This window comes from Paramisgurnus dabryanus, chromosome 20 (assembly GCF_030506205.2).
Source record: "Paramisgurnus dabryanus chromosome 20, PD_genome_1.1, whole genome shotgun sequence".
Taxonomy (NCBI): domain Eukaryota; kingdom Metazoa; phylum Chordata; class Actinopteri; order Cypriniformes; family Cobitidae; genus Paramisgurnus; species Paramisgurnus dabryanus.
The window spans coordinates 32641941-32669377 of NC_133356.1; the positions used below are offsets into that span (position 1 = coordinate 32641941).

Genomic DNA, 27437 nt, shown 5'->3' on the forward strand with positions numbered 1-27437 from the left:
GTATTGAGGTCACGGATTAAAAAATAATATGCATGAATAAAATAATAATAAGCGCAAATCAGAACTTTAAACAGATTTAAAGTTATATTGCACAAAACTGAAAAACGAATGCAAAGTTATCCAAATTGCATACAAAATGACGTTTTCTTTGATTATATTTTTCATTTTTTTCTTCTCTCTAATATATTCTGCTCATATTAATTTTTTTTGTATGCTTGTGCTGTTTTTCCCTTGCTCTTATTTCCACACTCTGCGCTTGCATTTCCAAAAGTTGCAGTTAGAGTTTCATGCAAATCAGGGCAGACTTTAAGTGTCGCCATTGGTCCGCTAGTTTTAGATTGACAGCTCCTCCTCTAGCCAATCAGTCGAAGAGAGGGTGTTGACGTCACTTCGGTGCGACTCAAAGCAGGCGATCGTGCAGGTGAAGATGGATAACCGTCAGATGGGCTTTGATAATTTCAGATAACTTTTTGTATATTCACAGGTAGTGAAGTATGCATGTACAGTTTCTTTAAATATAATTATTGGCATTTATAGAGTCCGTTTTGAGAGAAAATTGAATTTTTCTACTGTTATTGAGCTTATTTACACTTAGCGGTTAGCGCTTAGCGTATTTACCTCAAAGTTTACTTCAGTAATATTACCTTTATTTAAGTAATAATAGTACAGTTTGCATATCAATCCTGCTTCTTTATGTTTATTCATGAATTTATGCTGTTATGTGAAGTCATGAGAGCTATATTTATTGTAATACGAGACATTAAATGACGTTATATGAATACTTTTGCTTTTAATGTGCTCATTATACACTCACAGTGGCATTTTTGTGCTGGATTTAAATGCATGTTTAAATATTTGTTTTTACGTTTATATTGCAAACGTTTTGGCACAATATTACGTGGTCTTATTGCAACAGGTCCTATAAAACTGTACACTGTACACGTGCCTTCCCGTGTACAGTTTGAAACACATGTAGCCTTTCTACAACCCTGCCTGTCACCTAAAAATCTTAATATATGTGGAGATAAATAAACCTTTGCACTAAATCTGGCTACTTTGATCCATTTCTGTGTTCTGGCTCTGACACACCAAGAGACATGCTGGAGATTTTAAACATCTTTAAACCAATCTCCTTATGTCCAATATTTATATATGTCCAATATTTAAAGTATATTATGTGTATCTATTTATTCACACACGTCATATGCAAGAAAGTAATGCAGTGTTTTTAAACTTATTTTCTTTGTATGCTGTCAGAATATGAATATTGGCTCAATAAAGGACTATTAATGGAAATTCACAATTCAGAGATTGTATATATTTAGTTTTATTTTGTGCAGCTTGCTGGATTGGAGCTTAAAGCATCAGTTTATAATTTATGTAAATTTAGCATACAGTTATTTTAATTTGTGTCATTTAACTCGGTTATGCAGTTCCTAGCACAGATAATAAACAAAGCCTTTTCTGTATTGTTGAGTTGTATTATTTATTATTTATTTGTATTAATACAAATAATGTAATGCCCGAGTAAACACAATGGGTCTGAAAATAAAACAAAAGCAATTGGTTTGAAAATGCTTTATTTCTTATCAATATTGGGAAATCCCCTACAGTAGTGTTAAACACAAAGCTTCCTTTTATAACATGTTATAACTACTGTACATTTATTCAAAATAAAAACCTGAAGCACCACACTGATATTCAGGCCGTTTGCTATTATGTTTTTTTTTTAGTCAAGATCGTTCAGATGTACAACTTGGCTGAAGTCTACCAATGGTAATTTCATAAATATATTTGTCCTAAAAAGCAGACAGCCATCTATGAAAGGTCTGAATGCTTATGATATCGTAATATTTTTAGTTTTATACTGTATACGTTTGCACATAACTTAACTATTATCACTTTATCATTATAGTGTACTGAGCATAGAATGTGTAAAGCCAATGTATGTAATTCATTTTAGCCTTAAACTGCAAAGACTCACTCCACTGCCTAAACCTAAACTAGCTAAAAGGATTCGTGTTAACAGACTTTCATTTACTTGGATGACACATTATCTTAAAGAACTGACAAAGAGTACTCACAACAGACATAAGTGTATTTCTGTCAAACACTAACAATATTTTGTTTAATGATATTTAATTGTCTAATATTTGCCAGCTGACGGTTATCCATCCTCTCCTGCACGACTATGCAGCCGGGAGTCGCACTGGAGTGACGTCAACTTCCTCTTCAACTGATTGGCTAAAGGAGCTGTCAATCTACAACTAGCGGACCAATGGTGACGCTTAAGTCCGCCCTGATTTGCATGAAACTCTAACGGCAACTTTTGGAAAAGCAAGCGCAGAGTGTGGAAATAAGAGCGAGAATAAAAACAGCACAAGCATACAAAACAAATAAATATGAGCAGAAAATATTAGAGAGAAGAAATAAAGGAGTAATATAAACAAAGAAAATGTCATTTTGTATGCAATTTGGATAACTTTGCATTCGTTTTTCAGTTTTGTGCAATTTAATTTTAATTCTGTTTAAAGATCAAATTTGCGCTTATTATTTTTTCATTCACGCATATTATTTTTTGAACCGTGACCTCAATACATTTGGCGGGAAATTTATTCCATATAAATCCCTCAGAAAATATAGGGAGAGAACCGAAGATCAAAGTTCATAAATGATGCCCAAGGAACCTTCAAGATTTAAAGACCATTTGTGTGAAAGAATAGGCCAGGATCACTCCTGACGACTGGTCTCTCCATACAAGACGCGTCTAGAAGCTGTAATCACCAACAAACGCTATTCTACAAAGTATTAAATAAAGTGTGTTCAATACTTATTGCCTCTGTCATTTTACTTTATTTATTATGACTCAACTTGTATACTTAAATGTTCTGATTTCTTTGTATGAATTCAATATTTGGCTTGATGGCTACATCTGGTGGAAATTCTGTGACACTAGCCCACTTAGAAATCCCTTTACTGATAAAATGCTGATGTGTCAAATACTTATTTTCCCCACTGTATGCATCTCTTGGGTGACCGCTGATTGTAGAAGTGTGAATCCACAAAATGGGTTTCAAAGACTTGAAAATGTGCACATTTAATACAGACATTATAGCCTACATGTGATATAGAGCAGCCTGCTCATTTAACATGGCCATCAACATAAAAATTATGGCTACGCCACTGCTATAGCCAAATTCCCCAATACATCTAAGTTATTTACGAGATGATAATGGTCACATTTCTAATAAGAAAAAACATCATATGCAACCAAGGCCAAATTATGACATATATGAGAGATTAATTTATTACATTAGTAATCGTTAGAGATCTTAGTGAAACGGACTATAAAGAGAATACTTTCTTACCTTTCAGTGGTTATTGATGCCTACGAGAGAAGTTGGGGAGGTGAGGTGCTGATGGGTCACACATTGGTGTGAGTTCATAGTTTCTTGCATTTGAAAAGTAAGTAATGCATGTAACGGTTCATAGTAATATGCTGGAAGCGCATATTAAAGATAGGAAAAGAAAAAGAACAAATAGAAAAATTACAGTTATTAGTAATACGGAAGGGATATTCAAGTGCCTTGTCGGTTTCCTTGCTTGATCAAGTAGTGCAAGCAGAGTTGCAGGTCTTTACCCCTAGTCAGTCTTCACACAGAACATACAGATACCTGACGGCAACTTAGGTTGACGTAACACTCCCAAGATAACAGAGCTCCGTAAAGGAAAACAGCACCAGGTCTACAATAAATGGCATTTATGTTTACCAATGTTTTACTTTGCATAAGCCTGCACGTTGGTTTTCTTTATATCAATGGAAAAGTAGCTTCCTAAATAGTATTTGTGGTCAATACATGTGCTGCTCTGCTTTAATTCTCTTGAATCAAAATGTTTGTTTTTATGCATGTGTAACAGTTTTTATCCATTAGAGACTTTCATGGGAGTCTTAGTTGGATAAATGTTTGTAATAAAAAATATGTATTCTAATATGTAAGTGTTTCGCTTTCTTTCTGTGATTTCTTGCAGTCTCAGCAGAAATGCATTGTGATCTTCGCTCTGGTGGGTTGCTGTGCTGTCCTTTTAGCATTAATATTCTCTGCTGTAGATGTTTGGGGGGATGAAGACGATGGTATCACTGATGACAACTGCAGCAAAACATGCCAGTAAGCAAAACCCACACAGGAACTAATCCAGAACAAATTGTTAGTGCTACATTAGTACAAAAGTCAAAACTGATAACTAATAAGGAGGAGTGATTAACTAATCAGTAGTAATAACATACTTCTCTTTGGGATAAGTAACAGTTAGTTACTTGTTACTTATTTAATAGCCATTATTTACTACTGAATGCTGTGTACCTCATGAAGAACTAGGCCTATATTAACTAATATTTACTTTACAACCAATTTAGTTTACTTTCAATAAACTTCAAACCATTTGTTACCTATCACCACAGAGTAAACCACAAAACTAAATATTGTAACTCATTCCGGACAAGGTTTATCTTAGTCCCAGACTAAAATGCATATTTGAGCTGTGTTATTTTAAAAACAACTTGCACTAACATATCATAACACATATCAATGTCATTGTTTTGTCCCAAGATGCACATCAGTATTATTTTGTTTGTAAGGGATGTTTGAAAAAACTACTTAAATGTCGTTATATAACCAGGTCTAGTCCTGGATTAATCTAAACTCTGTCCGGGAAACTGCACCCTTGGGATTGAATTTTCCATATTACCATATTATCAATTAAGTGAATTTATTGACTTATTTTAATCTATTAATTTTATTTTCTCTTCATGTAATAAACCAAAATCCTATTAGAATCTAAGAATACATTCCTTCTTAATCACTGTAGCTCTTCCCAACATACTTCACAAAAAAATACAGTTCCCTTTCTGTCGCTCTGACACTAGGGGTTCAACCTCGGGAGACCAATCACTCAATGAATCATATGAGTGCATTATTATAATGATTGAGATGCCCCCATCTCTCAGGGTGACCTGAAATTTGGTGAGATTTTCAAGGACTTTGCCTAGAAGATTCTTGACGGTAAAAAAATAAGATTGAGGCAATTAAGCACATCCTAACTCGACCCTCAACCTTTGAGGGCCCGCCCCCCACCTGCCCCTGGCCTGCCAAACTTTCTCAACATCAGAGAGTCTTAAGAGATCTAACCCTAGGAGGACGCCACCATCACACTAGTTTGCCAAGAACCCCCAGGGTTACACTCGATTCTGGATTTGTGTGTTCTCAACCGAGCACTTCACAGGCTCCCGTTTAGAATGCTCACCTTCTCATGTATATTCTCTACCAGGATTGGTTTGCGGCTATAGACATGAAGGATTCTTACTTTTACATCTCGATTCTTCCTTGACATAAACCTTTCCTGTTGTTTGTGTCACAGGTCGGAGCGGACCCGAGATAGATAAAGGGTCACGCCCCTTCCTAGCTTTCCACCTCGAGGAGGTTCCCAAGACCACCCCAATGACCAGACAGACGAGTATACTAAAATTAAAATGTAACTTTATTAAATATTTAAAAGCAGGGGGAAAAGGGGAAGGGCAGTTTAAAACAAGCTACTGCTTCTCGCCTCCAGGGCTCTTTCAACTGTGGAGCGGGGGCCGGGACTCCTTTCCAGGACTCTTTCTGCAATCCGTGGCGCCCTCCGCTTCTTCCTGGAGGCAGAACAGGGAAAACACAATTAATGGCTTGGTCCGGAACTTGGTCCCTACTTGCCTAACACCCTCGCCTCTCTCTCTCTCTCGTAGGTCCTCTCTACTGGGACTTTGCTGGGCACTTGGGAGGTCTTCCACGTTCCACAGAGGCGAGTTAGTGCCCAAAGGTAAATGTCCTCTCAGACTGGAACCTGTCATCGGCTCTTCCGAGTGTTGCTGTAAGCACAGGTAGGTTACACACCACAAGGGTAAGTTACTCACAAGACGTGGGCCTTTCGTTCACTTCAGGATGTTCACTGGAGCAAGGTAAGTGGTTCACGCTATTGTGACTGTTCGTTCCTTTTCGAGGTGTCGCTGTAAGCAAAGGTAGGTTACACACCACAAAGGCAAGTTACTCACAAGACTTGGGCTTTTCATTCACTTCGGGGCATTCACTGGAGCAAAGGTAAGTGGTTCACACTATTTAGACTGTTCGTTCCTCTTCGAGGTATCACTGTAAGCAAAGGTAGATTACACACCACAAAGGTAAGTTACTCACAAGACTTGGGCTTTTCCAACGCTCCTCCAGGCAGTGGGCTTTCACCACGACGGCTGTACAAAATATACCTTCACCTGTCTGCTTAGGCTTCTTAGGTGTCGTGGGGACTGGTGGGTCAGGTGACGCGGAGCCGAACGCTTCCCAGGCTCCCCCTCCTTTTTGATGACAGGAGTCTTAAAGGAATAGTCTACTCATTTTCAATATTAAAATATGTTATTACCTTAACTAAGAACTGTTGAATCATCCCTCTGTCATCTGTGTGTGTGCACGTAAGCGCTGGAGCGCGCTGCAACGCTACGATAGCATTTAGCTTAGCCCCATTCATTCAATGGTACCATTTAGAGATAAAGTTAGAAGTGACCAAACACATCAACGTTTTTCCTATTTAAGACGAGTAGTTATACGAGCAAGTTTGGTGGTACAAAATAAAACATAGCGCTTTTCTAAGCGGATTTAAAAGAGGAACTATATTGTATGGCGTAATAGCACTTTTGGGAGTACTTCGACTCGCCTGAAAAGTCCGCTCCCCTTCTCACTCTCATAATGGGAGAGGGAGGGTGTTACTGCGCCGAGTCGAAGTACTCCCAAAAGTGCTATTACGCCATAAAATATAGTTACTGTTCTGCCCTCACAATGGCGTCACTCTTCCCAAAGTTAGACAGACAGATAAACTCTTTCCAACACATACGCTTGTGGGAGAATGTTGCTTTATTCCACACCACGATGAATATGTCGAAAAACAGAGTGAAACTACAGAAAGGAGATGTAAATACAATACAACTACTTAGTTATCTCCAAAAACATAACACTAACATGAATTCATTGAATATAGTTCTAAAATAGCTGAAATTCCACACTACTTCGCTTTATAAATAGTAAATTTAACAAACTGAATAAAAATTAATCACAAACTTACAGACAATGCTTTCTACAGAGGATCACAAAATCAATGCTGCTTCAAGCTCCTTCTGTGTTGTTCTAAATTTGATTGATGCAATTAACTGAATTTAACTGTCCATCAGTAACTGTATTTTTTAAAGAAAGCTACTATATAATAGTATTGGAATCAATTAGCAAATATTAATTTCATTAATGAATGATCCAGAACACTCCCCGCCTGGCATCTGTAGGATGTCATCATTGAACACGACACCTCTTATTCCATCTTTGATGGCAGGAGAATGATTGTGTCGGAGATGGGACGTAAGTAGACCTTTGGTATTCCATCTTTTATTGTCTTAACTTCAACCTTCCTGACTCTTCCATCGTTACTTGGGAAACTCTTTTGTATAATGCCCATGGGCCAGTCATTTCTTTTAACTTGACCTTCCTTGAGGAGGACTATGTCTCCATGTTGAAGGTTACGTTCTTCTCTTTGCCACTTTCTCCTATTTTGAAGAGTGCTTAAATATTCCCTTCTCCATCGATGCCAAAAGGTGTTGGCTAAACTTTGAACTTGTCTCCACTGGCAAACGTGGAGGTCTTTTTCATTGAAGTTGCCATTTGGAGGTGGAAGTGTGCCAGTCTTTTGTGTGAGAAGTGTTGCTGGGGATAGGATGAGTGGATTGTTTGGATCCGTTGATACTGGTATTAATGGACGAGCATTTACAATAGCTGAAACCTCTGCCATGAATGTGATGAGGACTTCATGGGTGAATTTTACTTGACTAATATTCAGTAACATAGCATCAAGGATCCGCCTGGTGATGCCTATCATGCGTTCCCAGCTGCCTCCCATGTGTGATGAGTGTGGTGGGTTGAAACTCCAAGTGCAGCCGTTGTGACTTAGGAAATTCTGTATTTCTTTGTTATTTGTGTCTGTACTGAATTTCAGTTCTTTACTTGCCCCAACAAAGTTTGTTCCACAGTCAGATCTAATCTGTTTAGCTGGTCCGCGAATGGAGAAGAATCTTCGTAGAGCATTTATGAAGCTTGAAGTGTCTAGTGATTCAATCACCTCAATATGTATAGCTCTTGTGCTCATGCATGTGAAGAGTACTGCCCAGCGTTTGCTGTTAGCGAGACCTCCTCTGGTTCGTCGTGATGTGATTTTCCATGGTCCAAATACATCCAATCCGACATAAGAGAATGGAGGATCAGTACTGAGGCGGTCCACAGGTAAGTCAGACATTTTTTGTGTTTCTATCTCTCCTCTCAGTTTTCGACAGGTGACACAATGATGGATAATGCTACTAATTCTTCTTTTTCCACCAATAATCCACAGACCTGCAGCTCTTAAGGCACCTTCTGTGAAATGGCGTCCTTGATGTTGAACCTGAGAGTGATAATGTCGAATGAGTAAGGTTGTGACGTGACTGCGACCAGGTAAGATTAAAGGGTTGACTTCATTTTTCTCAAAGGCTGATTGGGATAAGCGGCCTCCAATCCTAAGTAGGCCCGACTCATCAATGTATGGGCACAGATTGAAGAGAGGACTGTTTTTAGAAACATGTGTTTTTCTCTCAAGGCACCTTAGTTCATCCTGAAAAGTCTCCTGTTGCAGGCTGCGTATTATGAGATCCTTAGCACTTTGCAGATCTTCTACTGAATGTGGCTTATGACAAATGTGCCATCCTCTGCATTCCTTTGATTTGTTGTCATTGCTAAAGGAGTGGGTGATGTGTTTTAGCCTTGAAATAGTATTTATAAGACGTTGCCAGTCTGAGAACTTCTCAAAGTATGAAGTGTTTAGTTTATGAAAGACGACTTCAGTAGCACAAACACTGACCTCGGGTCGAATCTCAGCATCGGATTCAGGATCAACTAAGCCTATTGTAGTTGAAGTTGTTGCTTCATGTTCAAGTGACTTGTACAAGAATGCTGGTCCTGTCAGCCATGTGCTGTTTATTAGGTTTTCAGCTGAGACTGATCTTGAAGCATGATCAGCAGGGTTGTGGTTAGTAGGGACATATTTCCACTGCTCAGGAGAGGTGGATCTCCTTATACGCTGTACTCGATTGTTCACATACACGTAAAATCTTCTGGATTCATTGTGAATGTATCCAAGGACAACTTTACTGTCTGAGTAGAAAGTGACTGCATCAAATTTGACATCAATCTCATCTGTGACAGTTTTAGCTATCTCTACTGCAAATACCGCTGCACATAACTCTAGCCTTGGAATTGTAAGTCCAGGACGAGGAGTGAGCTTGGCTTTTCCATAAATAAACCCAACATTTATTTTGCCATCTGAATCAGTGGTCTTTAAATAAGCAACAGCAGCGATAGCAGTTATAGAGGCATCACTGAAAATGCACATTTCCTTTTTCTGTGCATTACTGAGAGTTGTGGGGGTGTATGCTCTGGAGATTGTCATTTTCTCCAGTTCTTTCAATGAATTTCTCCATGTTTTCCATTCGTTGAACATGTTGTCTGACAGAGGAGCATCCCAGTCACATGTCTCCATGGTGAGCTCCCTGAGTAAAGATCTACCTTTAATGATTACAGGTGCTGCAAATCCAAATGGATCAAACAGACTGTTCACTGTAGACAAGATTCCACGTCTTGTGTAAGGTTTCTCATCATCTGGCACCTGAAAGGTGAAGTTGTCTTTTGAAACATCCCAGCTGACCCCTAAGCTTCTCTGCATATGAGGAAGGTCAACAGCAAGGTTTAAGTCCTTCAGGTTCTCTGCTAAATCGTCCGGAGGGAATGCTCTCATTACTTCAATTTTGTTTGAGGCTATCTTGTGTAGGCGAAGATTTGAAGCTGCCAGTATGGTTTGGGCATTTCTAAGGAGTGTGATGGCTTCCTGTTCGGTAGGTAGGGATACCAGAGCATCATCGACATAAAAGTTCCTCTCAATGAACTGTTTTACATCTGAACCATGTTCCTTCTCCCCTTCCAAGGCAGCTTTCTTGAGCCCATACATGGCCACAGCTGGTGAGGGACTGTTGCCGAAGACATGCACTCGCATTCTGAATTCCACAACTTCATTTTCTAGGTCATTATTACGGTACCAGAGGAAACGTAAGAAGTTGCGGTGGTCTTCTTTGACTACAAAGCAATGAAACATTTGCTGGATGTCAGCTGTTATGGCAACCTTTTCTTTTCTGAAGCGCAGCAACACTCCAAGCAGGCTGTTATTCATGTTGGGCCCAGTAAGGAGGACACTATTCAAAGATACTCCATGATATTGAGCACTGGAATCAAAGACAACCCTAATTTGATCTGGTTTTTGTGGGTGATAGACCCCAAAGATTGGAAGGTACCAGCACTCTTCATTTTTGGAAAGAGGTGGTGCAGGTTCTGCATGCCTGTTTTCAAACATCTTAGTCATGAACTCCAGAAAATGGTCCTTCATGCGTGGGTGTTTTTTCAGCGTACGTGTGAGTGATTGGAGCCGGTTACTTGCTTGTTGTCTGTTATTAGGAAGTCTTTGACGTGGGCTGCGAAAAGGAAGTGGAGCAACCCAGCTGTTTGATTCATCTTGATATACTTCTTTTTGCATAATCTTCAGAAAGGCGAGATCTTCCATTGATGGAGCTAGTTTGTCATCATCTTTTGTGGACTGGAAGATATCTGTTGTATTGCTCTTTTTGTGTGTTGTTGCAAATTGTAGTTTCAAAGATGGTGCCAGTGAAGTCAGATGTTCATTGTAATGACAAAACTTATCTTTGATTTGAATATTGTTTTCACAGGGTTCCATTTGGCTTGGGCGTCCATTCATGAAAATGCTTGTTTTGAAAGTATTAACTTTGCATGGTTTGTGGGCACCATCCAGACAGACATCTCCTATTATTACCCATCCCAAAGCTAACTTCTGAGCAAAAGGAGCATGTCGAGGACCATTGCACTGTTCCAATACTTTGTGCACTTCAATGATGTCTCTTCCAAGAAGAAGAAGGATCTCAGCTTCAGGGTCAAGTGGAGGTATCTTATCAGCTACTGATTTCAGGTGAGCATGGTTCCAAGCAGCATCAGGAGTAGGGATTTCAGCTCTGTTGTCGGGTAGTTCATTACACTCAATAAGTGTGGGAAGTGTAAAACTGGCACTGTCATTGATTGATTCTATAATGAAACCCTTTGCTCTGCGTCCTAAGATTTCTGATGTACCTGTACATGTCTTCAGTGTGTAAGGAGATGCATGGTCAATGACATGAAATTTGTCGAAGAAGGTGGATTTTGCTAAAGACTTGTTACTCTGGTCGTCTAGAATAGCATAGGTTTTCAACTTTATTTGAGGCTGATCTTTACAATATATATTAACTAGGCAGATCTTGGAGCATGATCTTCCTCTGAAACCATTACCACAGACCTTTGTGCAGCTGGATGTGGCGACAGTTGTTATGGTTTTTTCATCATCCTCCCCGCCATGGTGTATCACAGGTCTGACCATTTCATTTTTAGACCAGGGCGCTGGACCAGGATGAAGGGCTGCTATGTGTCTTTCACTGTCACATTCTGAACACTGAATGGTTGAGGTACAATTCCTGGCTTGGTGAGATGTTGAAGAGCAGCAGCGGAAACATATAGCGTGTTCCCTTAAAAAGGCTTTGCGCTCATCTATGGGTTTTTCTCTAAAGCCTCTGCATTTGTGGAGCGGGTGTGGTTTTTTATGAATTGGACACTGTTTGCTGAAGTCTTCTCCAACCAGCTTAGATTTTACTGTAGGAATTCCATGCTCTACTTCAGTCTTGTGCACAGCAACAGGTAGTCTTTTTTCTCTGGAGGAAAACTTCTGTCCTGTGGGTTGCATTGTGTTTGGCAGATTGAATTTAAAACTGGGGTCATTTCTCATATGAGCCTCATTTCTGATGAAGGTGGAGAAAAATGAGAAGGGAGGAAAGCTCACATTGTGTTCTTGCTTATATCTAGAGCCTTGTCGCATCCACTTCTCCTGGAGGGCAAATGGCAGCTTCTCAAGTATAGGGGCAATGCCTCGTGCAGTGTCCAGGTAAGACAAACCAGGTAAGTATCCATCCATTTTGGCAGATTCAATCTCTGACAGTAAATCTGCTAGTTCCCTGAGACACTGTGGGTCCCTATTAGAGATTCTAGGAAAGCAGTCAACTTTATTTAGGAGTGCTGACTCTATAGCTTCTGCAGAGCCGTAGCACTGCTCCAGTCTTTCCCAAATTCTACTGAGCCCGACGGCAGGATAGTTAATATGAACTGATCTTATTCGGCGAGCGTGTTCGGCTGATTCTGGACCAAGCCACTTAGTCAGCAAGTCGAGCTCTTCAGAAGGTTTTAAGTTAAGGTCTTCTATTGCATTTGAGAATGTTGATTTCCATGCCAAGTAATTCTCTGGTTTGTCATCAAACTTTATGAGTCCAGCAGTGAGCAGGTCTCTGCGTGCTAAGAACTTGGCTAAATTTAATATCTCTGAGTTTTCAGGTTTTGCAGCATGTGGCTCATTTCCCACATCAGGTGAGTAATTCCTGTTTGAGGTACAGACATTCGATGGCTGAGTGTAATGAGTTATTGTATCTTGAATATTTTCTTCTTTTTCAGGTACTCTGATAGGTCGAATACTGTCATGTGTGTTATGTGACTGAAAGAGTGGCTCACTGTGTAATTTGACATGCTGAGGTGTTTCTTGAGAATATTGAGTAGACTGCCTGTAAGATGGAAGAGCATTTTGCTGTTGTTCTCTGTCAGCCGACTGAAGTAGTGGTGTATGTATTGAAGCTTGATGATGCCTATTTTTGTAAGCATTTTGATCCTGAACATATTCATCAGTCCGCTTAAGTGCGTAGAAATTTGAGCTCTTTTGTTTACATTCATTTTCAGATGACTTTTCTATGTCGGCTCCATCAATGGCTTCATATGCTGTAGCTTCAGCTAAGGCAGCTTCTGCCTCTTTCTCTTGCTGGAGTGCTTCTAATGTAGCCTCTAAGCGTGTCTCTTCTACCTGTAGTTGAGCTTTCTTTACTTTAATTTCAATCTCTCTTTGGGAATATGCTGCTCTCGCTCGGGCAGCTTCAGCTTTAGCTCGAGCCTCTATTGCTACAAGACTGGCTGCTGATCTTCTTGAATGTGTTGATCTTGATGAATTGTGTGAATGTGAACACACTGACCTGGTTGCAAGGCTTATGTTTTCCTTTGATAGCATTTTACTGTAGATTGTTTGAGAAGAAGGAAGTTCATTGACTGTTGTTGTAATCACTGTTGAGTATGTCTTTTCACTGTTCTGCCCTCACAATGGCGTCACTCTTCCCAAAGTTAGACAGACAGATAAACTCTTTCCAACACATACGCTTGTGGGAGAATGTTGCTTTATTCCACACCACGATGAATATGTCGAAAAACAGAGTGAAACTACAGAAAGGAGATGTAAATACAATACAACTACTTAGTTATCTCCAAAAACATAACACTAACATGAATTCATTGAATATAGTTCTAAAATAGCTGAAATTCCACACTACTTCGCTTTATAAATAGTAAATTTAACAAACTGAATAAAAATTAATCACAAACTTACAGACAATGCTTTCTACAGAGGATCACAAAATCAATGCTGCTTCAAGCTCCTTCTGTGTTGTTCTAAATTTGATTGATGCAATTAACTGAATTTAACTGTCCATCAGTAACTGTATTTTTTAAAGAAAGCTACTATATAATAGTATTGGAATCAATTAGCAAATATTAATTTCATTAATGAATGATCCAGAACAGTTACTCTTTTAAATCCGCTTAGAAAAGCGCTATGTTTTATTTTGTACCACCAAACCTGCTCGTATAACTACTTGTCTTAAATAGGAAAAACGTTGATGTGTTTGGTCACTTCTAACTTTATCTCTAAATGGTACCATTGAATGAATGGGGCTTAGCTAAATGCTATCGTAGCGTCGCAGCGCGCTCCAGCGCTTACGTGCACACACACAGATGACAGAGGGATGATTCAACAGTTCTTAGTTAAGGTAATAACATATTTTAATATTGAAAATGAGTAGACTATTCCTTTAAGCTGGGGCGAACTCTCGACAAGGCTCCGCACACACAGATAGTTCTTCTAAGCAGATCTATTCACAACAATGACCCTCGGTCCGTACGGTGCACTTTAATCGCTACTCACGCTGATATACCGCTGAGCTTCACCACTGCCTGCTTTCTGGGTTGGCGCAGGCTTTTACTTGCACACAGGGGATCAAAGTTTTAGTTGCCTCCTCTCGTGTGGTTCAGGCCTCAACGTGCTGTTGACTACTCACGATCTGCACTGGGCCAGGGCGGCTTCGGTCACTATAAGCACAGCATACACAGCACGCTTTAGTGTAAACATACAATATAATTCACAACTCACCTACAGCACTCTGCACACACTTCACGTGAGTTAAAGACTTGGCCGGCTGGACTCAGACCCCTCGTGAGGCTGGTTGGGCGTTGTCCTTGCCACAGAGAGACAATGTTGGCACGTAAATATAATCAGCAAACCCCTGTATGCTCCTGGTTACCCTTACGGCTCGCCCACGTTTCCCTCCGCAGTGGGGCCGGTAACCTTCAACACACTCACAATACACACCAAGTAACTCTTCTTCTGAATATTTCGTAAGTATACATTGACTGTTACTCACACTTCGTTTTCAATATGCCCATGCACCAATGCATACAATGACCTTGTGTTCAGCCCACTCACAAGTGAAATCGCCCAATATTCTCTTCGCTCTCTGCACAGCAGCAACAGAGCACACACAAAGCACACCGTTTGATGTCTTCAAAGGTCCTTTTGTACTCTGCCTTCCCTCCTAGTTGACATATCAGTAATCGCTGTATTAATCGCCTTCACCTGTGCATAATCTGGCTTTATTTGGTGTTCGGGGAAACCCCGGAAATTCCGGTGTTCGGAATCAGTCGTCCAGGCGGAACCCATCTACCTTACTTTTGGTTCCGCCCTCCCAAATCGTCACCTGGTGACATCTGCTTTCAAGGGGTGGGCATTTCAGTGCAGAGTCCTCCCCTTCAGTCTGTCCCTGTCTCAAGGTTGCAGAAGCTGCTCTCCCCCTGTAGGAGGTTTCATGACCGTAGTAGAAGTCTCTGGTACAGCTGACTTCTCTTGTGTGCTGGAAGCTTACTAACATTGTCTGCCTCCCCATACATTTGCTTATAGGGTTCCCCCAACTAAAGGTTTTTAACACCGTGTCTGTGGAAATTTTCGCATGCATTCACCGTTCCCTAATGGAGGGAACGAGATTGTGTTCCTCCTGCCACAACACTTACTGACCGCTAATCAGCCGTTCCTATCTCGGCTCCTCAGCCTAAATCTGAATGAATGATGCATACCAACCTCCTTATATACCCGGATCTCCTGGGTGGAGTCACGGTATGCAAATTTCATTCGCCAATGTTCATTCATCATTCACTGACCATTTTCAGATAGTATCAGAGTGATCAATCTCCCAAGGTCGAACCCCTAATGTCAAAAGTACTGTTTGGCCATTGTAGACATGATCCGCAAGTTAGACCAAGTTGGCCAAGTTCATCATAAGAGAAACAAGTTACCCTGTTACAGAGGCTGTGTCTCAATCCGCTCCCTAGCTCCCCAAGTTGTGATCAGTATATTGTGTATGCAGGCTCACACACTGGTAGTAATCCTAGCTCACATTACATTGGGACACTTGTAACAGACAAAATTAGGTATTTGTATGCAGCACATTATTGTGTGATATACCCCTTTCAGAAATAGTCATAACCATATTATGGTTACATGGGTCAAACACAATTAAAACAACAGCCTAATCAGGCCTGTTTTATATAGTGCTTTTTTGTGGTGGGGCAAGTGACCGTTGCATTGAGCCTTGCAATAATTAATCCCCTCAAAATAAAAATTATCTAACTCATACTATACTGAAGCCCTAATCTTGTTAAAAGCACCACTTCTGTAATTCTTGCATGCAACATATTTATAATAATAATAATCATTAAAATAAATAATGAGAGGAAAACTTTAAAAGCGTTGACTTGTTGAAAAAAGAACCCCCACTACTTGGCTGGCTACAGCCATGCTATCTACAATGGTAATAAAGTGTTAACACGCATATAAATTCTTCATTGGAACTTAAAGCACTTTAGTCTTAAATGCTAAATTATATGGTTGGCAATAGCAGTATTTGAAAAGTGTATTGATCTAAAGTTGTTAAGTGTCTAACTAAATGCTTGGCAGGGTTTGTGTAAAATGGCTTTATAAGAGCTTGTGCTCTGACTACCCATGATCAGATCAACATGATTTAGCAGCAGTATTAGAAAAGACTGCTTGACATTTCTAATCAAAAGCCACTTTTAATTAAAGACAAAGACAATGTCTTGTTGACTATGAAAATGCACAGCCTTAAACAGTCCACATCCTTAACCACTAAACTATCACCACTCTCTTGTGAATTCTGTTTATTTTCTTTGCCCTAAGCAAAGTCTGTGCAGCTTTACTTTTATGCCCAAAAACACAGTTTCTTAACACGTTAATGAAAGAACATATGCTACTTCAGAAAATGATCTTACTGTAAAAGAACATCGACCATTAACTAGCTCAGAGCCGTCTACAGAGAATTTTTATGATATCCTTGCAAATATCTGTGATGAACTGGTCAGTAAGATTTGCACAAAGCCTCACTGTGCGTCGCTGTGTGTCGTCTGTCTTTTTCAATGATGTTGTTAGGAGGCGTTCTTAATCCTGGTTTTCCCAGCCCATCACCCCACACAAAACACTTTGACAATGCATCTATCTTCAGATCTTTTTTCACAGATATGGTGATTAGAAATGCGCCTCAATGCGATCCTTCACACAGTGTGATGTGGGACAACGAGTGACACTCTGACACAAGGAAGACATGACCAGTAGAGGGCAGTCATGTTTCATTAGTCATGTTTCTGTAGTCAATAATAGTCATTTAGCAGATTCATTTATCTTAAGTGACTTACAAATGAGGTAACAATGGGAGAAAAGCGCAAGTGCTCCGAAACTGTCTCAGTTAACCAAAGGCTCTGCAATATGTTGCCCTGAGGACATCTCTCACTTGGCAAAATCAGTTTGAGCGTTAACCTACACTGTGCCGAGTCCCATTGTTTTGCAGGCCCTTTGTCCTCCCCCCGTGTGAGCACTGGACACATATGCACAGGGCTGCTCAGTGGAGGAAGTCCAAGCAGTTGTTTGTGTGGTTTGGTTCACCAAGAAAAGGTTTACCGGCAACCAAGCAGACTCTGAGCCGATGGATAGTGGATGCTATCTCACTGGCTTATGAACATAAGGGCAATATATATTACCCTGAGAGTAAGAGATTTAGCACATCAAAGTAGTCATGACCAAAAAAAAACGACAAATGACATATTTTGTTATTGTAAATTGTAAAAATTAAGCTTTATATACAATTCCTTAAACGTTAATTTATTATAAGAAAAACAATGATTTTAAAGACACTACGCTTTATTATTTTGCACAGATATACCTGCTTACTTTGACTTTGGTCATCTCTGTATTTACTTTAGGTACAGAAAACCTGATGATTCTTATATCATTAGTTTCAGGAATCTCTCTTTTATCATTTGAACGTGAACACCAACCATAATATTAAATCACAAAAGAGAAAATCGTGTCAGAAACAAATATATATGTTCCTAATTCGTTCCAAATATTTTTCGTGTCATCACCGAAATTCATAAACAGCTAACCTGTTTTGTAGCTCAACTTTTGACAATATAACCACCCTGTTTAAAATACATTTTCACTATTTTCTACCTGACGAAAAATCAGGACTGGTTTCATCTGGTTAGGAACATCTGGAAGTGCTCTGTCACTTATGAGGGTGTCAATCCCTGTAGTGTTCTGTTTATCCAACCTGATCCCACAGAACTTTGTGATATCATGTTGGTTTATCACATTTGTTTTTGATAAATGTTTGTTTGTCAGTGCCACCATTTGTAAACCCAAAACTGCATCTGGATCCTCTTTTCTTCCCTGCCAGACTGCCCTTTGTTACACTTCATATGACAAATAAGATGCAAAAAATTATCTCAGGCTATATCCAACAATGCTTTGGTGTGTTGGCATAAAACTTTACAATGATCATCATCAACAATGTTCAGAAATATTTATTTTCCATATTTACATTAATGTAGATTCTATTGCAATTACAGATTTGTCCTTGTGGAGAATATTCCAGATGTTGTTACCGTTCCGTATAAAGGCACCATTCCACTGACCGCTGGACTTCATGACCTTTTAGACAAAGCACATCGACTGGTTGAGATTGTATCACCAGTTTGGGATCTATACTCTACCAAGAATGCGTTTCAACTTCCTCAAGACAAGCAGGTAACATTTACTGCAATTAAATATATATATATATATATGAAGATATATAAATGTATATATTCATATATAACATATGAAGAGTTTGGTTCCAAAACATGATTAACGCCATTTAAAAAAAAGTGTTACCGCTAAAATCAGTATTGTATCAGATTAGTATTAAAAAGTACATTCTTACTGTGTTATATATCCGCCGTGTTATTCTGTCATCTTTTATCCCTTTTTTTCCCAAAACGCGATAAACGCCACTGCTCCTTCTCTGCAGAATGCAATAAATCCGCTCAACAAATCACAGCGCACCATTCCACATATTGTAAACAAACAATGGCGGCATGTTGAATACACACGGAATCCCTAGCTTCGTGATCAACAAACAAACAAAAAAATAAATACTTTTGATGGCATTGATGATAGTTTTCTGTGATGGGAAAGAAATGTAAGCCATCAAAATCTAATAATTAATGCGAGAAGAAAAATGCCGGCTGTTGCTTGTTCTCCCGACAGCGTCAAGTTTCTGTCATGTTAACACATTGACCCCAGGGGATCTTATGAAAAACATTCCATTATTTTACTCAAAGCCAACAAAAATGGAGCAGGACCAAAACATTTTACAGCCATTAATGTTTATTTTTTATCAGTGTATACCACTAGTCAACTAAATGAATATAACATGGAAAAGATGAATGTACATTTATATATTGATTCAATAGATTTATTGCATTTAAAAAACAAAAAATAATCAGTTGTTATAATAAATCTTTGAAAATCAAATTATGGATTGAATTTTTTTATGTTTTTATAACCTTAAGATGGTATGTGAAAGTCTGTAACAGAAAATAGTGTTTTTCATCTCTTCATGTTCTCTAATAATATTCACATTTTAACTATTCCTTTCATCCATAAAATTATATCTGCATGTAAAACAGAATAATTTATAGAGAGAATATTTTAAAGAGAGCAAGATTTGTCCCAATATAATTAGAAATAATATAAAATATTTCTTCTGTGATCCTCAGGGTGAGATTTTATTTCATCGACTGATGCTTCTCAGGTCTCAGTCAGTCAATTTAAGGGTGGTCAGTGGACCTTCTAATTCCTCAGAGCTCAAGGTTCTCATGCAGCATGGTTAGTATATAGTAGCATATTTATTCGTTGTAATTTCTTTAATTACAATGTTTGAACTCTGGATTTGAACTCACATATTGCTCTTATAGAGCTCTCCGGGTCTGGACCCAAGATCAGAAAGGCTTAGGTATAGAAACACTCAGAAAGACATTACTGGGCAATGAAGATTAAATGCATATATTTTTAGAAACCCGTCAAGCTGCTGCATTTTAAATGATTTAGAGTGGTTTGATTGCCTTTGCAGGAAGATCAGAGGGAAGAGCATTGCAAAAGTACAGTTTAGAAATGACCAGGGCCTGGACAAGGAGTTGTGCTCAATTGGTTAAGACCTGATTTTCCTGATATTGTATAATGCAAACCTGCAGGTGGTTGTCAAAAACCATATCAAGGTTTTAGGCTGTTCTGGTTGGGGTTATGGTCATTGGATGTTCTGAAGCACCATAGGAGATGAGTATTCACTCAAGGTTGTAGTCCTGGGTTCCTTTTGTTAGGTCAATAGTACCTAAGCTTTTTCAAGATTGAACGACTTCTTAATATTTCTATGCATCATTCGACTGTAGTTAAATGTATGATTGGCTGAAAATAGAGTGTATTAAAAATCTTTTTTTATTTAAAATTAATAATGTAATGCAGATATTTCTGGCATCTGATGGCCTCTGCTAAAGGTTTTTGAGGCAACTGATCCCTAGATATCAAGGATTTCCCTAAAGTTGCTAAGTTGTATTGGATAGTAAAATCTTAATGTACTCGGCTTGTCTGGTTTGGGAAGATGAATCATTTTAAACATTATTTTACTCCTAAATTTTTATATTTTTAACTAGTATATTTTGACAATTGCTTTTTAGTGCTTTTTAGTTGATATAATCACTAACATTAACTGTCCTGTACATTCCTCCAGGTGCAGATGTGCATTACCTGAACATGAAGGCCCTCAATAAAGGTCAGCTCAACTCTTCTTTTTGGGTAGTGGACAGAAAGCACATATACATGGGAAGTGCTGGCATGGACTGGAGATCATTTTCAACGGTACAGAAAAACTCATGATTCATACATTTGTCTTTATTGAATATATATATTAACAGTAATAGTGTGACAATTGTAGCCCAAGGGCCCATTTCAAATAAGGAGGTTCAACCTACTTTAACTATGATGTCATTTAACCTGAGGTGGGAAACTCAGTTTTCAGTTTCTAAACACTGCAAAAAAATGATTTTCTTACTTAGTATTTTTGTCTTGTTTTCAGTACAAATATCTAAACATTGTTACATCAGGAAGCATTTTCTTGATGAGCAAAATGACCTAAGAAAATAAGTTTAGTGTTTAGACAAAAAATATAAAAAAGCATAAAAATTCTGCCAATGGGGTAAGAAATGTTTTCTAAATTTTTTCTTGAATTAGGTGTTTAAGTAAAAAGTAAACTTACTATGTGGCTTGAGAACTTTTTTGACTTCAACTTTTTATTATTTGTCTTCTTTTTCATCTGAGACTAAATTTTCAAACAATAACTCCTCCCAGAGCTTTTAAGCTACAGCCACCAAAATTTGCACAGACCTTCGTTCTGAACTGAAATTGGTTGCTATATCTTTCTAAGGGATCGGACTTACCGTCTGATCAAACGTCCCAAAAAAGTCCCATAGACTTAAGGGGGTCACACACCGGACGCGCAGTTCAGCGCCGCGCCGTTCTAAAAAAATCGAACACATTGTTTTCTATAAGTGTACGCACACCGGCGCCGACAGGAAAACCCTCAGAAAAACCTTTCTTTACCTACCTAACGTCCTACCTACCCACCAGTCTGTCTGTCTATTTATCTATCTATCTGTCTATCATCAAACTACCCATCTCTTTCTTTCAGACTAGGCTTTCTTAAGCCAACATAAGCTCATCTAGTTTCAATATTTTTTCAGTGCATTACAAGGTTTACACTTTATCAGTAAGTGTGTTCCCTGGGATTGAGCCCAAAAATCCATTTGCTTTGCTAATACAATGCTCTACCACTGAGCTACAGGAACACAGTTTTCTTAGAACTGTCCACATGATAACAGTTAAGTTTTGTTATCCATCTTCTTGTCTCCGCTGCCCTGGAACAACTTTGTAGAGCCTTGGTTGTTAAAAAATGGCTACACTTGCTTCTTGACTCTCCTTTAACAACAGCCTCCCAACCCTGGTTTTCCTCCTGCCAACAGTCCCACCACCTCACCGTCCTGAAGATTGCCTGGTGGCCTACAGTCCAAAAGGATGCCTGGGCATTTTTAGGGAACTGCCTTCTCCAATATTGTTTACCAATGTAGAGTTGCTTGAAAATGTTTTATTAGCATGCCACCTAGAAAGGCTTTGAAAGCACTCAGCTAACTACATTTGACAATCACATGTCATGATTTATTTTAAAATTGTAAAATCGTGCATGTTCTTTTTAAGATAAGAAATGAGATGTGTATGTTTTTTTATTTTTGCAGATGAAGGAGTTTGGAATAATCATTTATGACTGCAGCTGTCTGGCAATGGACCTGAACAAGATATTCAGCCTCTACTGGCAACTGCAATATAAAGAGTTTGTGCCATCTATATGGTCCAAGAAACTGACTGCATTATATAACAAAGACAAGAGTCTTCAACTATATCTTAATGACATTGAAGCAAAAGCCTACATTTCTGTGAGTACAATTTTCATGATAAAACATTAATGAGATACCTTTTGGTTAATAAGAGTTATGGTCTCATGTTTTTGGTGGTGACTTCAGAACCTTGGGCTTGGCACCAGTGTAACCGCAAGCATTGCGAGAGGCTGCTGCTTTGTATGCTCCGCTCCCAGCTATTGCTTTTTGAGGAGGGCAATAGACTTTGTGCACCAAATAGCTGGTGTCCTGCTGTTGCCCAGAAGGAGGATTCAAGTATAGGGCGGCTCACAAATGGATTTAGCAAAGGGGTTTGAGAATGGCACTGCCTTAACTCTGCCTTTCTCTGCTACTTCCATTCCTCTCTTTCTGGCATTCAGAAGCCCAAACCTCGGTTTCATCTGCCCAAAGTGAGAGCCTTATTGGCTTTAATGCATAACTAATACATAAAGGATGGTTGTCTAGTAATTTATCTACAAGGTAACACAATGTAACATTGCTGTCACTTGAAATATGTCCCTAAATTAAGTGCTTGGACTTGATGGTATTGTACCTGGAAAGTCCTTGAAAGTTTTGAAGTTAACCAAGGTGTGGGAACCCTGTACCTACGCATATCATTGAAACGGTATTCCCTGATGGCAATGGCCTCTGTCAGCAGGATAATGCACCCCGCCACAAAACAAATATGGTTCAGGAATGGTTTGAGGAACACAACAATGAAATCAAGGTGTTGACTTGGCCTCCAAATTCCCCAAACCTATACACACTACTTCACAGGATAATTTTGTACAGTTTACTGCATATTAAAACATTAATAGATGATTTATTATTTTGATCTTTGTGTTGTGGTAGAGTTCTCCGGATGTTTTCTGCCCTAAAGACCGCATGAAGGACATTGAAGCCATTTACAGAGTAATTCAAGATGCCAATACATTCATCTACATCTCTGTAACCAACTATTTACCAGTACTTAACAGCGGTCAACCCATGTGAGTCCTATTAAACTATGAATTTGTGAACAGCATACTACAGTTATTATATTACAGTAGATTAACAAGTAAATTATCTTAGTTATAAGGCATCAAGCAGTACACCAAGTGACCAGTAGCGGTTTTCCATTTATCTCCTTTGCGAATGCAGATTAGATTGTATGCTTGATTGCTTAGAGGCTGTTTACACTTGGCATTAACATGAGTTTTCCTCGATCGGATCATAAGTGGACGACGTTAATGCCAGGTGTAAACGGTGCTCAAAACATTTTGAGCTCGTCCACTTTCAACCACATTCAGAGGTAATCGAAAACCCTTTCGATCGGATTGCTTTTGTTGTGTAAACACACATGTGGTTGAATGTGTTCAAACAGCCACACGTGACTGCCTTCTCTCCGCCCATTTATCTAATCTGAGGTACTAAACACAATATTTTACGTCTTTTCTTTGATAAAGCTAAAGCGCCTGATCTCCGCAGTCTTATTTTGCAAGCGTGTGAAAGTTGATGATCTTATTTCATCAATTGCGCTGAAAATTCAGAGAACGCTTTAACATATACACGTACAAAACACTGTGCAGCATTTAAACTTACAACACAAGCAGCGGACTCTGACATAATATTAGTTCACGTCCATATAAACTCATCATTACTCCAGCTCACGTTTAAATGACAGCAGAGAGACTCGCCCACCGTCTCGACAGACCGCCCCCTCACAGTATTCAGGACAGAAGCGGTCGAAAGTGATCTCAAAGATGGTTGCGTCCTCATTTACGTTATGAATAAGGTGGAGAGAGCAATCAGAAGTATTTAGAGTATATTCATATAATCCAACAGGTCTTTTTTACTGTGTTATCCAACAGGTACTGGTCACGAATTGACAACATGCTTCGGGAAGCCTTGATCCTGAAAACACACATCAAAGTGCGCTTGTTACTGAGCTGCTGGGAGCAGACAGACCCTCTGTCCTTTAACTTTGTATTGTCTCTGAAAACTCTGTGCATGGAATCGATGAATTGTTCGCTAGAGGCGGTAAGTGTACATCCATCCAACTAATTCAATCATTAAAGATTTACACTTCATATGCAAAGTATTTTACTTGCCCTGTGCACATATAAGAGTTTTGATCATTTGGTCAAGATCATTTTGATTTTTGAACTATTATCTATTGTCCTTAAAAAGAATGATGTTTCAGACTGCTCACTGAATGCTGCTTCCTGTATAACACAAGTTCTTCTGTAAGATGGATAATCAGAAACGACCAAAAGTAGCACAAACGTGTTCCTATTTACGTTTATTCATTTACAACCCCATATCAGAAAAAGTTGGGACACTGTAGAAATTATGAGTAAAAAAGGAATGGAATAATTTACTAATCTCATAAACTTATATTTTATTTACAATAAAAATATAAATAACATATAAAATGCTAAAAAGTGAGATATTTTGAAATGTCACGTCAAATATTGGCTCATTTTGGATTTCATGAGAGCAACACATTCCAAAAAAAGTTGGGACAGGTAGCAATAAGAGGCCAGAAAATTTAAATGTACATATAAGGACCAGCTTAAGGACTAATTTGCTACTTATTAGGTCAATTGGCAACATGATTGGGTATAAAAGAGCCTCTCAGAGTGGCAGTGTCTGTCAGAGGTCAAGATGGGCAAAGAATCACCAATTCCCCCAATGCTGCGGCGAAAAATAGTTTTCTGAGTTTCTCAGAGAAAAATTGCAATGAGATTGAAGTTATCATCAGCTACAGTGCATAATATCATCTAAAGATTCAGAGAATCTGGAACAATCTCTGTGCGTAAGGGTCAAGGCTGGAAAACCATACCGGATGCTCGTGATCTTCGGGCTCTTAGATGGCGCTGCATCACATACAGGAATGCTACTGTAATGGAAATCATAACATGGGCTCTGGAATACTTCCAGAACACATTGTCAGTGAACACAATCCACCGTGTCATTCGCTGTTGCCAGCTAAAACTCTATAGGTCAAACAAGAAGCCATATCTAAACATGATCCAGAAGCACATGCATTTTCCCTTGGCAAGGCTCATTTAAAATGGACTTTGGCAAAGTGAAAAACTGTTCTGTGGTCCAACGAATCAAAATTTGAAGGTCTTTTTGGGAAACTGGGACGCCATTTCATCCAGACTAAAGAGGACAATGACAACCCAAGTTGTTATTAGCGCTCTTTTCAGAAGCCTGCATCTCTGATGGTTTGGGGTTGCATGAGTGTGTGTGGCATGGGCAGCTTACACATCTGGAAAGGCACCATCAATGCTGAAAGGTTTATCCAAGTTCTAGATACATATGATCCCATTCAGACGTCATCTCTTTCAGGGAAGACCTTGCATTTTCCAACATGACAATGCCAGACCACATAGTGCATCAATTACAACATCAAGACTGCATAGAAGAAGGATCTGAGTACTGAAATGGCCAGCCTGCAGTCCAGATCTGTCACCCACAGAAAACATTCGGCGCATCATAAAGAGGAAGATGCGACAGAGAAGACCTAAGACAGTTGAGCAACTAGAAGTCTGTATTAGACAAGAATGGGACAACATTCCTATTCCTAAACATTGGTCCTCCTTCAACTGTTCCTTTATATGCACATTTAACTTTTCTGACCTCTTATTGCTACCTGTCCCAACTTTTTTTGGAATGTGTAGCTCTCATGAAATCCTAAATGAGCCAATATTTGGCATTACATTTCAAAATGTCTCACTTTCTACATTTGATATGTTATCTATATTATATTGTAAATAAAATTTAAGTTTATGAGATTAGTAAATTATTCCATTCCTTTTTACTCAAAATTTCTACAGTGTCCCAACTTTTCCTGATTTGGGGTTATAGAATAATTTTTTTCTAAAACGACTTACAAATAAGGAAGAATTCAACATAATTCCTGGATTTACATTAGCTGCATTAGCATGCAACCTGTGTCTAGATGTTGTCCACAGACACATTAAAAAGACGTAAATCTTCAGTTTGGCTTTATGGTGGCTGGGACGGATGCTGAATCATTGCCCAGTGTGTCATATCTGCAGATTTTCAAGTGTGTTCCTTGCTGAACACGAGCTCCTATTTTACACAGAAGTTTGCTGGCTCTCTAGTGGGGACCAACATTTGTGTATAGATTCTGTTATGGCATTGTTCTCATACTGTATGTTAGTCTGTGACATACAGTATAAATTATGAGATTATTAAAAAGTGTTCACATTATTTATGATTCTGCTGGGACATTTTTCTAACTGACACTCAAAATTGAATGAAAGCTGTAATGATTTGTATTGTTTACAATATCTTGTTCCCTGCTGTAGAAGTTCTTCAGAGGAATCAATCACAACAAATACATGGTGACAGATAACTCTGTGTATCTAGGTGAGTAAATCAGACATGTCGGATTATTTTTATGTCACAACTGCAGTTTTATGCAATATGAAATGATATGCAGAAAATAAAGCCTTCTTAATAATTCTTTTTAATCTTGTTTTTGGGTTCACAGGGAATTTTAACTGGGTGGGCAATGAGTTTTTCTTCAACGCTGGTGTTGGTATGGTGATAAGTCAGCAGGTGAACGAGAAGAACTCCTCTGTAGTGGAGAAGATGAAAGCTGTGTTTGAACGAGATTGGAATTCTCAGTACAGTAAAACTCTTCAACCAGACAACATCCCAGAATGCAGCGCAACTAGAGTAAAAGACGACACAGACACAACACAGACACAACTCTTCTCCAAAACTCCATTGCTTGGAAATGACACATAAATCCTATCACTTGCCATATTTTTTGTCATCACTTATTATTTTATCAAGAGATTGCTGTTACACAACAAAGTTGATATTTTATTTTAAAGAGCCCCTATTACGTTGTTAAAAATAATAATTTAGTGTATTTTGTAGAATACAATGTGTTTGTGTGGTTTATGATTAAAAAACACATTATTTTCTGCATACTGTACATTATTGTTGCTCCTCTATGCTCTGTGATAATTCACAGCTGTTATTCATCAACAACCGGAAAACCATCTCTCTGACTTAATGTTCTAACACTTGTTAAAATATTATTTAAAAACACTTGTATTATTCTCTTACATATTGCATATGGAGGAACATTTCATTTAAATATTAAGTAGATTGTGGTTTCTTCCAGTCTAGCGATGTGTGTTTATATTAAAACTTAAACAAATGTTTGTTTTTAAAGTCAGTGTTATCAATGTTTTATATCAA

The 27437-nt window shown here is 38.7% G+C and overlaps 2 protein-coding genes across 2 annotated transcripts; one reads left to right on the top strand and one right to left on the bottom strand.

The window, feature by feature from the left end:
* Window positions 1–7380: 7380 nt before the first annotated feature.
* On the bottom strand, window positions 7381–13802 carry LOC141281311 (uncharacterized). Its single transcript, XM_073812835.1, has 2 exons — window positions 13654–13802; window positions 7381–13487 (listed from the first exon to the last, which is right to left on the bottom strand). Exon 2 carries the CDS (start codon window positions 13279–13281, stop codon window positions 7381–7383), a length of 5901 nt encoding a protein of 1966 aa, XP_073668936.1. The 5' UTR covers window positions 13282–13487; window positions 13654–13802.
* Window positions 13803–18370: 4568 nt separating this feature from the next.
* On the top strand, window positions 18371–27036 carry LOC135732041 (inactive phospholipase D5). The gene is made up of 8 exons (XM_065249944.2): window positions 18371–18471; window positions 19485–19593; window positions 20492–20619; window positions 22050–22247; window positions 23061–23197; window positions 24059–24227; window positions 26531–26591; window positions 26716–27036. The coding sequence occupies exons 2-8, from the start codon at window positions 19509–19511 to the stop codon at window positions 26973–26975; spliced, it is 1038 nt and encodes a 345-aa protein (XP_065106016.1). The 5' UTR covers window positions 18371–18471; window positions 19485–19508; the 3' UTR covers window positions 26976–27036.
* The last annotated feature ends 401 nt before the right edge of the window (window positions 27037–27437 follow it).